This window comes from Lepus europaeus, chromosome 10 (assembly GCF_033115175.1).
Source record: "Lepus europaeus isolate LE1 chromosome 10, mLepTim1.pri, whole genome shotgun sequence".
Lineage (NCBI taxonomy): Eukaryota > Metazoa > Chordata > Mammalia > Lagomorpha > Leporidae > Lepus > Lepus europaeus.
Genome location: NC_084836.1, coordinates 38,298,866 through 38,316,598, shown reverse-complemented (window position 1 = coordinate 38,316,598; position 17,733 = coordinate 38,298,866). Strand labels below are relative to the sequence as shown.

The 17,733-nt window shown below is 38.3% G+C and overlaps 1 protein-coding gene across 3 annotated transcripts in view; it reads left to right on the top strand.

Annotated features, from left to right (window-relative positions):
* The first annotated feature begins 59 nt into the window (after positions 1-59).
* METTL25 (methyltransferase like 25) overlaps positions 60-17,733 on the top strand; it is a 118,779-nt gene continuing 101,105 nt past the window's right edge. For 2 of the 3 annotated variants that reach the window (XM_062203153.1, XM_062203154.1), the window contains exons 1-3: positions 60-355; positions 11,876-12,040; positions 14,517-14,623. In XM_062203153.1, the coding sequence (XP_062059137.1) occupies positions 97-355; positions 11,876-12,040; positions 14,517-14,623 (531 nt within the window). In that variant the 5' untranslated portion in view covers positions 60-96. Of the gene's footprint in view, positions 356-484; positions 503-11,875; positions 12,041-14,516; positions 14,624-17,733 lie in introns of those variants that run through there. The other variant, XM_062203155.1, reaches the window with a different exon arrangement.

The following is a 17,733-nucleotide window of genomic DNA, read 5'->3' as shown; positions in this document are numbered from 1 at the left end:
CTCGGAGCTCTACTTATACGGCCTGAGCTGCTTTGGGCCGAGCCATTGGCCTCCCGGCCATGTTTGCGCCACCTACAGCCTGGGAGGGTGAGCGTCATGGCGGCTGCCGGCCTTCTCCCGGTGACCCAGGACCTGCCCACTCTGCATGCTAAGTTGCAGGGGCTACTATGGTTCCTCAGGGACGCTTTATCCATTTCGAATGCCCATACGGTGGACTTTTACACAGAGTCCCTGTGGGAAGAGCTGGTGGACTTGCCCCCGGAGACGGTGCTCGCGGCGCTGAGGAAGTCCGCGCTGGAGCCGCAGGCCCGGCGTGCGGAGGCGCGCCCCCTGCTGGAAGCAGAGATGGGGCCAGGTGAATGGCGGGTCAGGCGGGCGGGGGTCCTCTGCTGTACGGGTCCAGGGCGGCGCGTCCCCTGGTGGCCGTGTCCGGGAAGCCGGTGAGCGGTGGGCCGAGGCGGGAGCTGGGCGGCTCGCCGCGGGGAAGCCGAGGAGGGAGCAGGTGAGCCCCAGGGTGCCGCGGGCTCTTTTCTCCGGGCGCTGCTGTGTATCCACAGTGAAGCAAAACGAGAATTAGGGCAGAGGCGTTCGTTCAATTAGTAACTCAGCAGCAAGTTTGTGCTCGCGTGGATAGCATTCCAGGGGGAAACAGAACACTATAAACAAGAAAAAAAAAAAAGTCGGTCGGTGGTAATGGCCAAGTAGAACATAAAAACGGCGGCTGCGTAAAAAGATGGCCTTAATTTAGGAGTCGAGGAACGTGGGAAGGCACCAGCCTCTGCAGAGTCACAAGCCCGGGGGGCAGCACCGGCAGGGCCCGGCAAGGAAGTTAGCAGGGGCCACATCACAGGCCATGTAAAAACCTAACGTGATAGCTCCGTTATTTACAGAATAGACTCCCAGGCAAAAGCACAAGGTAAGGGGCCAGTTAGGGAACTGTTTTAGTAGTACCGGAAGGCAAGGATTCCATTCTATCTTGGGCAAGGATGGTAGCAGTGGATTGGTCAAAACTATTTATGGAAAGTGTCTGTTCTATCCCATGAATTTTATTTAGCAGGCTCCAGAGTTCCACGCTATTAAGAAATTTAGATTCTAGAAAGGCCAGTATCTTTTGCAGGCAGAATGATGAGAAGTCGTCAGCAGGCTCCTAGGACTTACTCTCCTTTGCATCGATGCTTTCTGGCCCTTGTCCTTGCTAGTGAACTAAGTAAGCTTAACTGTTCCATTTTCCGCAAACTTATCTTTTTAGATGGATGTATTTATTCAAAGAGCAGGGTGGCAAGGCAAGAGATTTTCCATATGATGATATACTTCCCAGATGGCCACAACAGCCAGGTCTGTGTCAGCTCAGAAGCCAGGAACAAGGAACTCTATGTGGGTCTCCCACTTAGGTGGCAGGAATCCAAGTACTTGACTAGTCTTCTGCTGTTTTCCTAGGTGCATTAGCAGGGAACTGGATTGGAAGTGGAGCAGCCAGGACTCTTAACCAGAAATCTGATCTGGGACTGATAGGGGATAGTGCAAAGTGTGAACTTGGTGCAAATCCCTTTTTATATCTTCCACAATAATTATTTGTAACTGCATTCAGTTAGGTGTTTTTTTTGTTGTTGTTTTTAGTTTTTTTTTATACTTTTTGACAGGCAGAGTGGACAGTGAGAGAGAGAGACAGAGAGAAAGGTCTTCCTTTTGCCGTTGGTTCACCCTCCAATGGCCGCCGCAGCTGGCGTGCTGCGGCTGGCGCACCGCGCTGTTCCGATGGCAGGAGCCAGGTGCTTCTCCTGGTCTCCCATGGGGTGCAGGGCCCAAGCACTTGGGCCATCCTCCACTGCACTCCCTGGCCACAGCAGAGAGCTGATCTGGAAGAGGGGCAACCGGGACAGAATCTGGCGCCCCTACCGGGACTAGAACCCGGTGTGCCGGCGCCGCTAGGCAGAGGATTAGCCTGTTGAGCCACAGCGCTGGCCAATAAAACTTTTTTATGCACTTGTTAACATTTGTGTTATTGATTAGTTTCCTAAGTCCAGTCAGAGATACCACATAAGAACTAAGGGGAAGGGGCTGGCGCTGTGGCGCAGTAGGCACCATATAGGTGCCAGTTCGAGTCCTGGTTGCCCCTCTTCCAATCCAGCTCTCTGCTATGGCCTGGGAAAGCAGTAGAAGATGGCCCAAATTCTTGAGCCCCTGCACCCACGTGGGAGACCAGGAGGAAACTCCTGGTTCCTGGTTTCGATTGACCTGGCTCTGGCTGTTGCAGCCATTTGGAAGTGAACCAGCTGATGGAAGACCTCTCTCTCTGTCTTGCCCTCTCTCTGTAGCTCTGCCTCTCAAATAAATAAATAAATAAATAAATTTTTAAAAAAAGAGATAAGGGGAAAGTAGAAGAGATCTCTCTCTGTCTCTTGCAGCAGGAAGGAGAGGAGAGACACGAGATTGATTTCCAACCAGTTACTGCACTGACATAGATTCATTTTTATAATCTTACCATCACTTGTTAAAGCTTTACAACATGGATTTTATTTTGTATTTTAGACTAAATTTTATTTGATTTATTAAATCTAAATTTATTATTCAAGCAGCAGATGTATAGCCTAGCAGTTGACATTTCTGTGTCCCACATCTGAGTTCCTGAGTTGTTTCCCAGCTCTGGCTACTGTCTCCAGCTTCCTGCTTCCCTCCTAGGAGGCAGCAGTGAAGGCTCAGGTCATTGGACTCCCTGCTGCCCTTACTGGGGGAGAGGTGACTTGCAGTCCCAGCTCTGCGCTTGTCCTGGCTCTGGCTCTTGTGGGCACTTGGGTAGTGAACCAGAGGATGTGAGCTCCCTCTTTGTCAGATAAAATTTTTTTATCTCTGTGCCTTTCTGCCTCTCAGATATATATTTTTATAAAAAATTAGAAAACATGTTAAAATATTTGTTTAATTTGTCATTAAATGACTAATTTTAAATGAAGTTAATTACTGTGAATTTCTGTGAATCTCTTATCTCTTGCTTTTTTTTCTGACAATAGAGGGTTAATAGGAAATTAAAACATTCAGTTAAAGCAAACTAAAAGCACTACTGCAGGTCTTGAATGCATAGCCAAGATTATAAACTACCAAATTTCATATCAGGTTTAGTGAGAAGTATCATTAATACTAAAATTTTCTTTTTGTGCTTTAAAGCCGATTGTGGGACACAGTAACAGTATTATTTAGTGGGCTTTCAAACACAGAGTTCTTGTTTTTGACTTATCTATGGTATGGTAAAACCCACTGTTAACTGTTTGACTTCCATGTTGATTCTTATGTTTCAACTCATCCATTTCTTGTTGTACTTTCATTCTAATAATAGAGGGGTTTTTTTAGATTTATTTATTTATTTTAGAGGTAGAATTACAGACAGAGAGAGGGAGAGACAGAGAGAAGGGTCTTCCATCCACTGGTTTACTCCCCAAATGCCAGAGATAGGCAGATCCAAAGCCAGGAGCCAGGAGCTTCTTCCAGGTCTCCTCCGCAGGGGCCCAAGAACATGGGCCATCTTCAACTGCTGTCACAGGCCATAGCAGAGAGCTGGATCGGTAGGAGCAGCCGGGACAGGAACTGGCGCCCACGTGGGTTGCTAGCGTAGTAGGTGGCAGCTTTACCCACTACATCACAGTGTCCGCCCCTAAAAGTTTTTTAAAGAAAAGATTTAGTTATTAATGTATTTGAAAGAGCAACAGAGAGAGAGGGAAGTAGAGAGTGAAACCCGGAGATTTTCCATTCACTGATTTACTCCTCAAATGGCTGCAACAGTCAGACCTAGGCTAGGCCAAAACCAGGAGCCAGGAACTTTATCTGGATCTTCCACCTGGGTTGCAGGGGCCTAAGGCATATTAGCAGGAAGCTGAATCAGAAGTAGAGTAGTGAGAATTTCAGCCTTTGCTCTAATATGGGATGTCTGCATTGCAAGTAGCGGTTTTATCTGCTGCACCATGTTGGTTCCCTGTAATAGAAAAAGTCTTACGCTTAAGTTTCAGGCCTCAAATCTCCTTTGTCACAGCAGACCCTACACTTATATCTGTATTGATCTTTATTTCAAGTTGTTCTCTAATAGCCTATATGGTGTTGTGACCCTAAATAGTTGAGTATTTATTCCAACTAAATCCCAAGTGTTAGAAAATTCACTAACTTTAGTTAGACTTCTTGGTTGGGGGGTTGCCCATTATGGTCTAAGATGTGTGTTAGGAATATTTAAAAAATATAAATACAGTTGTGTATGTCTATATGCATATGTACATATATATGTATATGTGTGTATTACAACACTATAAATTAGGTATTTCTCCAGCATTTTATAGATGAAGAACTTGAGCGTAAGAGCAAGTAAATACACTACCCATAGCCACAGGAATAAATAGTCTGAGAGCCAGAATTCAAACCCTAGTTCTTGCACACTCATGTACTCATTAATTCATTCATTGTGTACCTGCTATGTGGCAGGAATTATTCTTGGCTCTGGTGATGTAGCAGTGAATAAAAATCAAAGTCCTTACAGAAGTTGTGTGATACCATGATGAAGTCATTCTTATCAGACACAGACAAAATTGGAGCCAGTAGGTAATGAAGGGAGGGCTTATGCTTGTCTGAGAAACATGCTGTTTCAGTAGTCCACTGAAGTCCCACAGGAGATTACTTCTCATTCTGACCATACACTTGCTTTGCATGCCTCCCAGCTCTGCAGTTTTCTGTAACTGTCTATCTTTAAAACTCTTCAAGAATGCAACAACTCAGACAAGATATTCTGGATAGGTCACTTGTCCCCCAGTGGCACCTCCACCAAGGAACTGGAGCCGACTCCCACCTTGGGTTTCCAGACTGTATTAATTGACTTTTTCATCACAATAATGAAATGCCTGCAGCAACTACCTTATAAAGAGAAACTGTTTATTTTGCAGTTAGTTTTGGAGGCCAACATCTAGACAGCATGGCGCAGGCTTTGGCTCTGACAAGGCGGATGTGGCAGGTACAGAGGAAAAACCACATGATGAGCCAGAAAGCACAAGGAAAGTAGGCCCGAATCCAGGCTTTCAAAACAACTCCTTCACAAGAACTGCCCTACAGGCACATGCACAGTGATAGAAGCATCTCGCACATGGCCCGGCTCCCATTAGTGACACTCAGAAGACCAATCCTTTAACACAAGGGCCTTTGGGGAAAGGAGGACATCCACTAGCCAAAGTAAGAACAGAGAACTAATGAACCCGTGTATCCAAGTGGCTTTTGTTTTTGCCTTTAAAAACATCACTTTGTCTCAACCTCCTTGAAAATACTTTCATTGCAAAGCTCTGTTCCCAAATAAATATAATTATAAATAATTATTTTGGGAAAACTCTCTCTCTGTTAGTTATATTGACATCCTTTTAGATCTTACATGCTGTATCAGATGCTATTAAAAAAAAGCTAAAGAATTGGAGGGGAATGAGAGCTGAGTGAGGTTGCAATTTTAAATAAGATGGTCAATGTCTTCCCTGAAATGACAATATTTGAACAAAGATCTGCTTAAGAAAAATCTGAGATGAGTTAAATTTAACGAAGTTTATTTGAGCAAGAAAAAGTTTCTAGAACCAAGCAACATTGTGGATCAGTTTGGTTCAGAATATCCCACCCCACCACATATGTAGGTTATATTTATAGTCAGAGAAAAGAAAATGACACGCAACCTGATTGATTGCAGTCAGCATTTTCCTTATATGGGCATGGTGTGATGAGGCATTTGTCTTATATGAACATGGTCTGATCAATTGGCAGCCTGTGATAGGCTGAGACTCAACTGCTGTAATTGACTGAGACAGCTACTGTTAAGAAAACACTCTTAATTTGCAGCTCACTACATATGAAGGCAACTTTGGACCAGATATTTTCACCCAAATATGGAACTGACTTAAGGCAAACTTACCAATTTAACAACTTGAAAGAAGTCAGAAAGTGAGCCATGGATATATATGGAAAAATATAGTTTCAGACAGAGAAAAAACACAAGTACAAAGGCCTGAGTAAGCTCATACAATGTGGCATTCCATAGAATCCTAATTGGGTATTACTGAGCCCCCTTGAATCCATGTTGGTTGAACATTTGTTATCCATATGCTCCAATAATTGTAAAACACTATCACCTAGATGAACCATAAGTTCAAATAAATTAACTTCATTAGCGTTCAGTTAGTATCTGAATACATTGTGGGCACTGCTGATTTATTTATTTTTATCAAGCTTATTTTTATTTAGCAAATAAATTTCTAAATTTTTTTCAATATATGTTTTGATTTTTCCTCAAATTGAACTATGAAAGGGACCTTAGAGTTAAAATATTGTGGTTAAATGCTTCTCTTCTTACATTTAATTTCATGTTTATAAATAACTTAGTTGAATGTGGAAATGCTTTTTGAATGATTAAGTGTACTTTAGTATATTCATTGTGATGATAAAATTGGTACAATAAGGACGTGCATGTCAATTCCTTGTTACTAGTATCTTACTCCTTCCAAGAGTATGATTTTGTGTTGTTTAAATAACACTTTTAAATTTCATATTCATGTGTAACTTAAATTAGAATAGCTTAGGCAAAAAATTCCCAGCACATAGTAAGGCAATATAAAATTATTTCTTATAAAAGCAGCAGTGTGTATTTTTATTTTTTCCCTCTATAGACTACAGGATTGTAGTTAGATTAGACTCATGTGTTCATAGACTTTAACTCACCCTATCTTTAGTTTCAAAATTTAGGAAGTCAATTTTTGGTTAAACTCTGTTAACACAGTTATCAAAGGTCGAAACCAAAAATACTGTTGGGGAAGCCAAAGCATAAATTGCTTGTTTAAATATGCATTGGATAACAGTCATTTTTCATTTTAAAAAACATGCTCAACTCAGTTCAGCCAATACTTACAGAGCACTGTGCTCTGGGAGTTGTATGGATAACAGGAAAACTCAACTATGGAGGTATTACAGTAGCACTGGTGAGAGTTAATAGGATTTGAAACATAGCAGTGATGGGTGAGGAGGCTTCCAAATGACAGATACTTTTACATCAAAATTGATGTGTGGTTGGACATGTGGATTAAGGGTACAAGAAGCATTTAGAAAATAAAGTAGCTTTTAACTTTTTCACTCCATGAACCATAATATTATTACAAGATAGAAAATTGAAGGGAAAGCATTGGAGATAGTGAGAACATTCAGTTCAATTTTGAATTGTTTGAATCTGTGGACATTTAAAAAGAAATGGATATAGAGTATTTTTATGTCCTTGTGAAGATTATTGTTGACAGGGAACTGTTGATTTCTTCTTGAAATTCTGGGCATGAAACAGTACCATCACTTTGTTTCTAGAACTAGATACCACAATAATATTTTATTGAAATATGTTATCCCCTTTTCAGAGACCTTTCAGTTGTTGTACATATAAAAATTATTTCTTTAAAATTTATCAGAGCTTTAAGATTACTTCTCGTGGAGTAGAGGAATGAAGAAAGTGGAAGAATTTAGATGTTAAAATGAGTGTGCAATATCTTAAGATGTTTCAGTGTATTGATTTCTACCAGAGAGAATTCTTGCCATGATTGACTCAGAACCTAACCCTTTTCATTAGTGTTGTTCTGGTTGATTTCCTTTATTACCCATTGTAATTACTATGGTGACATGCTAATACAAAGCAGGAATTAAGAGTAAAGTATGATGTCAGACTGCCCTGTAACATGCCCTGGCACGCTCTGTGCAAACTTGGGTAAAGTGTAGCCTCCTAAGTCTCAGTTTTTTCCTCTCCAAATGGCTATGAGAGTACTATGTAATTAATTCATAAAACTGTCCCCTGAAAGGTAAAGTGTTTAACATGGTATCTGGTGCATGGAATATATGCATTAACGGTTATCAATAGTGGTCACGAGATATTATGAATTCTGACAGTAATCATCTTCCTTAAATTGCTAGATAATACTCAGATAACTTTCATGTTTTAAATTTTGTTTTATGGATTAATTAATATATAGTCATTGTTCTTATTTTTAGTTTTCAAATTTTATTATGCATTTGTGTACCTTTAGATTTTCTTAATCAAATGTGTGTGTATGACTTTTCTATCAAGACTGAACAAAAAATAAAAAGAAGATAAGCATATGTTAAATTACAAGATAAGCATATGTTAAATTAGAACCTGAACAGGAACTTCCAGTAGAGGGAGATATGGGCAAAAGAATCAAGCCACCGAATATGCAGGTGCAGTGAGCAGCAAATTTAAAGACAAAGCTTTCCTCCTTTGAAAAACCTAAGTAACTAAATATAAATTAAACGATGCAATGGTTTCTGGTTTGTTGGTTGCCACACTCAAACTGATTATACAAGTTCTTCGGGAAGCACTGTGAATGCTAGATAGATATACTGCCACTTAACTTTCTCACATACTGTTTCAGGGATGGAAGTAAAGACAAGATCATTCAGTACTCTCCTCTCTCTCTGAACCTCTAAAAGTAAAAAGTCACGGAAGTTACTGTCTGGATCACTTGAAAGCAAAAAATGTAGAGCAAATGTGTTTCCATAATTCAAGGATGTTTTTCATAGAGTTCTAGACTGTCCAAGTAAACTAATGGAATGAATAAGAACACTATCCTTTTTTAAAAAACATCATAGCTGATCAGGTAATATAGTTATAATTTAGACCTGTAATTTAGGGCTCCCTGAAATTACTGGGAGTCCTATAACTAAACCCAAATTAACAACATTTAATTCAGGTTAGATTGGAATTTTTTCAAGGATTTTCAGTAGGATGGTTAAGTTGGTTTGAACCTTTACGTCTCCAACAGAAACATCACATTTCTTTCTGTTGGCAACTTTGTCCAATAACTGACTATTATAATAGTCCCTCTGCACTTTGAGATTTAATGCTCTTATTCTATCACACTATAAGAAATTGCTGCCCTGGAACTTGGGGATGTTGAGACTGCTCTTAAACCTGAGAGTCTCACGTAATAGTTGACTGAGTTTTCCCTTCTGTAGCATGCCTAAATATTTTGACATAGATTTTATTGCTTTTGGCTGCCTTAGTAAATTTAGTGTAAAATGTCCACAGAACTTTGTATATAATACATGAAATGGATGTTAAATAAAGTCAGTATAGTAATTTTGTAATTTAAATTTCTGTTTAGTTGAGTCAAGTATATAATTTTCACATTCCTGCCTGTGTTCATTTTATCAATAGATTTGATCGATATTACCACCACCAACATAATAGAAGTAGATCTTAGCTTTAAAAAAATAGAAGCTTAAACATATACTTTTTTATTTTAAATTTTGTATACCATCAGTTTTCTTATTTTCAGGTTTCTCTAGCTTGATATTTTTTATTTTATTAAGAACTGTGAGATAAACTATGCAAGAGAAAACTTCATAGCAGATAGTATGGTTTGTTTTTTAATTTTTTAATTTTTTATTTTTTTGGTAGGACCGCAGTTGTTTCCTAGATGGCACCATACTTTTGCCTTAGGTGAATATTTTCACTTAACCACTGAGTCTGGATTTTTTTTTTTTTTTTCAAGTATTAAAAGTAATTTTCAGTGAGTCAGCTGCTAGGACTCATTTGTCCAAAGAATTTCTTAGAACCACTACACATGAATTGGAATGCCCTTTTTAAACTCTCATAAATTGAAAGGTCTTGAAAATGGCCATAGATTACTAAGATTGCATAAATCTGTCAGGATACCAATGTACTTGCATCAGAATCTGTGGGACTATGCTGTAGCAATATGCCAAAACCTGAGTGACTGAAAGCAGTAAAGTGTATTTTCGTGTATGCTGCATGTTCCTTTGTAGTTTGGTAACAATGCTATCCTTATTGTAATCCTTCAGAGATTTAGGCTGAGGGAAGTTCCATCTTCACACACACTTCTTCAATTACAGAGCTGGAAAAAAAATTAGTGACTCTTCTGATAACTCATAAAACTTCTGACTGAAAATGTTTTTTTCATTTCAGTTTGCATGAGCAAGATTTAAACACTCCTGAGTTCAATATGGTGTGTAATCCTCAAACAGAAGAGTCAATGTATGTTGGTGAATAGTACGGCATTTTTCCATACTATTTTAAGTTCATGAGCCTTACTGCATTAAATTTAAGGATGTGTGGTTTAAAACTCACTGTGAGAAGAAAATGACCTGTTTTCACCAGATCATTACCTGATTAGTTTAAGAGCTGTTATATTGACTGTATTGAACATATGTACACACTGCACACACTTCTGCGTGGCCCAGATGATGCGTGAACTTGTATTCAAGAACATTTTACCCTAAGGTTTTTACCATTGTTCCACATACATTGTGGATTGGGAATAACAGTGTTACACAAGCTTACTTCCTTCAAATGCTCAGCTGTAGGTTATCTTAGACAGTTCATAAATTAGATAAGTACATTACTGTTCAGACTTTAATATTTCTTTTTCTCTTTTCTTTCTTGGCTAATAATTCAAATAGCAAGCATATGAAAGGGACCAGTACAGAAATTCCAAAATTTTTTTTTCTCTGTCTTGGTTGTTGGTCTGTTTAGATTTTCTTTTTTTTAAAACTTTTATTTAGTAAATATAAATTTCTAAAGTACAGTTTATGGATTACAATGGCTTCCCCCCCCATAACTTCCCTCCTACCCGCAACCCTTCCATCTTCCGCTCCCTCTCCCATTCCATTCACATCAAGATTCATTTTCAATTATCTTTATATACAGAAGATCGATTTAGTATATATTAAGTAAATATTTCATCAGTTTGTACCCACACAGAACATAAAGTGTAAAGTACTGTTTCAGTACTAGTTATAGCGTTAATTCACATTGAACAACACATTAAAGACAGAGATCCTACATGAGGAGTAAGTACACAGTGACTCCTGTTGTTGACTTAACAATTTGACACTCTTGTTTATGGCGTCAGTAATCTCCCTAGGCTCTAGTCATGAGTTTCCAAGGCTATGAAAGCCTTTTGAGTTTGCCAACTTCGATCTTATTTAGACAAGGTCATAGTCAAAGTGGAAGTTCTCTCTTCCCTTCAGAGAAAGGTACCTCCTTCTTTGATGACCTGTTCTTTCCACTGGGATCTCACTCACAGAGATCTTTCATTTAGGTGTTTTGTTTTGTTTTGTTTTGTTTTGTTTTGTTTTGCCAGAGTATCTTGGCTTTCCATGCCTAAAATACTCGCATGGGCTCTTCAGCCAGATCCAAATGCCTTAAGGGCTGATTCTGAGGCCAGAGTGCTGTTTAGGACATCTGCCACTCTACGAGTCTGCTGTGTATCGCACTTCCCATTTTGGATCGTTCTCTCCCTTTTTTATTCTATCAGTTAGTATTAGCAGACACTAGTCTTGTTTATTTGATCCCTTTGACTCTTAGACTTATCAGTGTGATCAATTGTGAACTGAAACTGATCACTTGGACTAGTGAGATGGCATTGGTACATGCAACCTTGATGTGATTGTATTGGAGTCCCCTGGCACATTTCTAACTTGAAATGGACACTGTGAGAAACAGTGACTTGATCAGCCCTTGTCCTGTCTGTTGATGTACAATTTAATCCTTTATCCCTTTTAGTATTTTTTTTGTTCTACTTAATACTATTGGTTGAACTCTGTAATTAACACACAATTATTCTTGGGTGTTGAAATTTAACTGAAAAGTGATCCCTGTTAAATATAAGAGTGGGAATAAGAGAGGGAGGAGATGTACAATTTGGGACATGCTCAATCAGAAATTCCAAAATTTTATACCACAATGAAAAATATTGTAATTTGTTCTAAAAATCCAATGGTATCCATTTACTGTTTTTAAGATATACATAAATTAGCTATTAATTATTATTCATGTTCCTTTTCTATCCTGATTTTTTAGGTATTACTGATTTTCCCAAAATATTTAGTGAAACTTCTCAGAAGCTGGTGAGTGCAGAAGCCTTTGCTCTGGCTGCAAAATGTTTTTCCATGCAGAACTTGGGAATATGTACTCCTTTTGAACAGTTGCTTGTAGCCCTTCAAGGAAATCAAAAACAGAAAACTGGTATGTGTGTTTATGTGTAAGTATGAGTGATTTTTATAGTGTTCATCACTATGTAGATATCTTTCCAATATGCTTTTAATTTAGTGTTAGATTCTCTGTCATAAGCTCTGATAAATTAGCTATTACCTAGAAAAGTAGTTTCTCTTGTTTCCATATTAGAACATTTCAAAGATTTCTACATTTTTTCCTGCATTAATCCTGGCAACCATTACTTCATATAGTTCCTGGCCCTCGGAACATGAATTGTGGTGGGCTACTACAGATTGCAAAATCTGTACATCTTTTTTTGTTGCAGTAGGCTAATGTTCTTCATGGTCAATATTTTTGTGAGAAAGCAGATAAGAGGAATGGAAGGGGATGGTTGGAGATGAGGGGAGAAACATGACCATCAGGAAAGGGGACAAATGAAAAACCAAATAGCAACATCATAGATTAAAACTTAACCACATCATAATTATGATAAATAGACTACTCCACAATTAAAAGAGATCAGATGTCTGGTTTAAAAAAAAAAAAGCTATTCTTCAAACCTGAGTAAAGAATCAGCTATAATAATAATAATGAATCTAATAGATATTACTACATGATTAATAAAATAATCTCACACCCTCTTTATCATCTACAAAGGTCTTTCATATCTATTAACTCACCTTTTAATTTTGAAAAATTTTAAACCAGAAAAGTTGCAGAGCAGTACAGTGAATCCTGTAAACTTTTCTCTTAGATTCACATTTTTAATATTTTGCTACATTTATTGTAGTTCTGTTTGCTAGGTTAGTGTCTGCCAGCAGTATAGCACTTTGTCCTTTGTGGAATCCAAACCTCTCCAACAGAGACCATGTCTAAAGTGCTGTTGGTGTGTTACCAAGAAGTTTCTGGCTTCCATCTACAGGACCCAAGTAACCACCACTTATACTTGGAAAGATCTTGTTGAAAACCCAGTTTCCCAAAGTGATGATACCAGGGTAAGCCTACGTCAAGGCATTCTCAAATGTGAACACTGTCATACCATAATAGCCATCCCAGCCCTACATTTCAATTCCCCACCACCCAACTCTTTCATGACTGCTGGTGTTGACTACCTTGTCATATGCTCTTTATCCATTTCAGTATACTTTATAATGTATAGTGGTGTATACTCTAAGGTGCTATATTGTAGCATGTTGTACAGTGATGGAAATATTCTGTTACTGTGCTGCTTAGTATAGTAGAAATTAGCCATGTGTGGTAGTTTGGCCCTTCAAATGTGGCTAGGGTAGCTGTGAAACTTAACTTGCAATCTTATTTAACTTGCAATGTTATTTTAAATGTAAAGTTAATAGTATGTGGTTAGTAGCAACTATGTTGGACAGCACAGATAGTGAAATGACTGTTCAGATATTTTGCCCATTTTACTTTTGGATGATCTTTTTCTTAGTGATTTGTTGGAATTTATTTTCTTTTGTTTTATTCTTGGAAACCAGTTCTGCCATTTGGCTTGCTTTTTTCACCTTCTTAATGATTATATTTTGGTGAAAAAATTTCTTTGTAGTCCAATTTATCAATCTTTTTCTTTATAATTAATTAATTTTTGTTGCAAGAAGGACTCTTACTACTATTCTTTTTTTTTTTTTTTTTTTCAATTTGACAGGTTGAGTTACAGACAGTGAGAGAGAGACAGAGAGAAAGGTCTTCCTTCCATTGGTTCACTCCCCAAGTGGCTGTAACAGCCAGAGCTGCGCCGATCCGAAGCCAGGAGCCAGGAAGCTTCTTCCCGGTCCCCCATGCGGGTGCAGGTGCCCAAGCACTTGGGCCATCCTCCACTGCTTTCCCGGGCCACAACAGAGAGCTGGACTGGAAGAGGAGCAGCCAAGACTAGAACCGACGTCCATATGGGATGCCGGCACCGCAGGCGGAGGATTAACTGAGTGAACCACGGCGCTGGCCCCTCTACTATTCTTTTTTTTAAAAAAAAGATTTATTTCATTCATTGAAAGACAGAGTGACAGAGAGATAGGGAGAGACAGAGAGAAAGAGATCTTTCATTCACTGGTTCACTCAATAAATGGCTGCAATGGTCAGGATTGGGGCAAGCCCAAAACAGGGACCAAAAACTCCATCTGGGTTTCCTGACTAGATGGAAGGAGCACAAGTACTTGGGCCATCTTTTACTGCTTTCCCAGGAGCATTTGTAAGGAGCTGGATCAGAAGTAGATCATACAGGACTTGAAGTTGCTCTCTGATGTAGGATGGTAGCATTTTAAGTATAGCTATAACACCAACCCCAACTGTTAGTAGTAGTTTAGTAATCCTTTAATTTATTTATATTTCAAATTTGACTCAAAGTGGCTAATCCTATAAAGATCTGACATCTAGACACCACAATAAAATCTCTGTATTTCCATTTTTAACTTGAAACAATGTGACTCAACTGATAATTCTTATTAAATTTTTCTTCTTTGATAGCAGTATGTTAATCTTGTTTATTTTCATTCAGGTGAAAATGTGAAGCCAGTTGAGTTTATGAATGTGAAAAAATCTCATGAAGTTCAGGCAATGTCAGAGCTGATCAGCAGTATTGCTGATTACTGTGGAATAAAACAGGTAAGAGTATTTCCTTATATTTTTAATATCACTCAAATTTCATTTTCTACAATAACTAGCCTTTAAAATATCAGTAAATAATAGAATCTTTTAAACATCAGATCCTTTAATCAAGAGATCCCTTAAACATATGCTCTTATTCCCCCAGTGTGCTATAATTATAAATTGTTATGGTAAAAACGAATATACAACTAATAACATGTTGCTACAAATGTTTCTCTTTTGGAATTGATAGATGTTAAGGGTAATTCTCTTTGATATTTTGTAATTCCAACTTGAGGCAGAATTATGAAATGACATTCTATGCAATTGTTAGCCTCTAGATGTTCTCAGGATCCGAGTTACAAGCTGTGGTCTAGGATACCTGCCTCATTATAATGAGATAAAGAAATTTTTTTTAAGATTTATTTATTTATGAGGCAGCGCTGTGGTATAGTGGGTAATGCCACCGTCTGTGGCACCAGAACCCCATATGGCCATCGGTTTGTGTCTGGACTATTCCACTTCTGATGCAGCTCCATGCTAACGTGCCTGGGAAAGCAGCAGAATATGGCACAAGTACTTGAGCCCCTGCCACCCACGTGGGAGACCCTGAAGAGGCTCTTAGCTCCAGATCAGCTCAGCTCAAGCTATTGTGGCCATTTGGGTGTTGAACCAGAAGATGGAAGATCTCCCTCTCTGTCTTTGCATCTCTCTCTCTCTCTCTCTCTCTCTCTCTCTCTGTGATTCTGCCTTTTAAATAAATAAACAAATAAATGGTTTTTTTAAAAAAATTACATATTTTAAAAGGCAGAGTTACAGAGAGAGAGAGGGAGAGACACAGAGAGACAGAGAGATCCTTCATCTACTGGTTTACTACCCTGGACAAAGCCAGGAGCTAGGATCTTCATCTAGGCCTCCCAGGTAGGTCTCCCCAGATACTTGGGCCATCCTCCATTCCTTTTCCCAGGCCATTAATAGGAACCTGGATTGGACAGGACACGTACCTGCACCCATAAGGGATGCCAGCATTACAGATGGTGGCTTTACCTGCTGGCCCCTATTTCATAATATCTTAATCCTGATATATTCTCATTTAGAAAAGTAGTTTTGATGAAAGATAGTGATCTCTGAAAATAAATTAGAAAGTATAACTAGTAATTACCCATATCTTATAAAAATGGCTATTTTTCTTACCCCTACATGATCTGTGCTGGTAATAGAGGATTTTTCTTTCTTGTGATTATTATAAGATATTAGAAACTCTTTAATGTGTTTATCCAGACTTGTAGAGGGTTTGAGGATGACTAGAAAACTATGATACCTTGGATGAGGCATACAGAGCCACTTTGTGAGAACGTGGATCTCTTGGCTAGGGGATAAAGGCAGTGGCTAACACAATAGTTTGCAACCTTTTCTCCAGCTGATTCTCCATATTTAAACAATACCTGCCAGTATCAGTAACAGTTACTGATATTCAGCTGAGGTACAAAGAGAAAATATACCCATACCCAAAACTTTCCATGTGTTGCCATATCAGAATCCCGAGGGCAAGGGCTAGTTCTGGTATCCTTCAGATCCTTTCTATGCTTATGAATGATCACTAAGACGATTAACAAAGGATATGAACTCCAGAGGAACAAATGGGTAGTGTAGTTAGAGTTACAAGGTACATTGCAAGATGGGGCAGTTAAGGTGTTGATTAATAACATCAGGCCTGTTGGAGAGGACAGAGTCCTAAGATCAAAATTTCAGATGATTGATAGTCAGGTAAGATGGGTAGTATTCCTGTACGTGGACAGTATGAATCCAGACACAGAGCAGGAGAATAGAATAATAGTTCAGTCTTGACAGGAAGACTGATCTGAATGAAGTAGCAACAGAGATCATAAGAACTAGACTTGGCTTTTGTAGAAACTAGGATTAAAAACCCAGTTATTTAGTTGGGAATTGCAAAACATAAACAGGAGAAATATAGAACTGCCAAAGGGCACAGTGATACTTTGTGAAAGGGATTTTAATCATGATTCCGGTATGCTTAATTTTAAGTGTTTTTTTCTTTTCATTACAAATGTAATAATGGTGTATCACCATATAAGATTTGTTTACTCATCAAATATTGCATCATGTCCATCTTCTAATCAATATACAAAATTAGTCCTTCATCCCAACTTAATTGAGATGTTAATATCCTCATGTTTATTGTATAGTTTTGTAAGTTTTGTTAATGCATTTCTAACTTATGTAGACTCCAAAATGAAGATATTGAAGATATATGATGTTTCCATCATCCTAAAGTGGTATCATCTTTGTAAGGGGCGTTCTCATATACTTTTGACTTTATTGTAACTTGTTAGAACCATTCTGAAAAATAATGTAGCACTATCTGTAAACCTGAACAATCCCATAACCTTGACTCACCAATTTAACACTAGGTATATACTATCTCTTAGAGAAACTGTGCACACAGCATCAGGAAATATGTATAAGAATGTTTCTAATAGCAGAAAATTAATAAATAAAATGCTTATCCACAGGAAACTGAGTAATTAAACTATGGTATATTTACATATTGGAACATTCTACACCAGTAAAATATGCACACTACCACACATATCACAGATATAAATATAAGAAACAAAAATTGAATAGGAAACAAAATTTCTTAAGCATAATGCATATTTTATATACAAAAATGTGGGGGAAAGAACTGTTAAAGAAACAAAGGACTCATAGATAATACTTTGAGAATAGTTGTTACCCTTGATAGGGAAAAGGAAGATAAACTGTGGAACAAAAACATTCTTACTTCTAGTGGAAATACTAATATTCCAAGTCTTAGGATGGATATTGAGTTCAATTAAATAGAAAATGCTGCAGAGTATCTATTTCAACTACTATCAGATCTTAACCATTTCTTGGCATATCAGACTAGTTTCTACCTGAAAGTACCTGCATTTCTTCCATGTGGGTTTTCTCTGACTACTGAGACAAGCAGTGCATATAGACCAGTTTTGAGAACTAATTCCTTCCTTAGAATACCTTTGACCCAATGACTGATGCAACATTTCAGGTGGAACTGTTCTAAGGCATGTGTTGTACGTTGGTTCCCAGTTTCCCAATGGAATTAA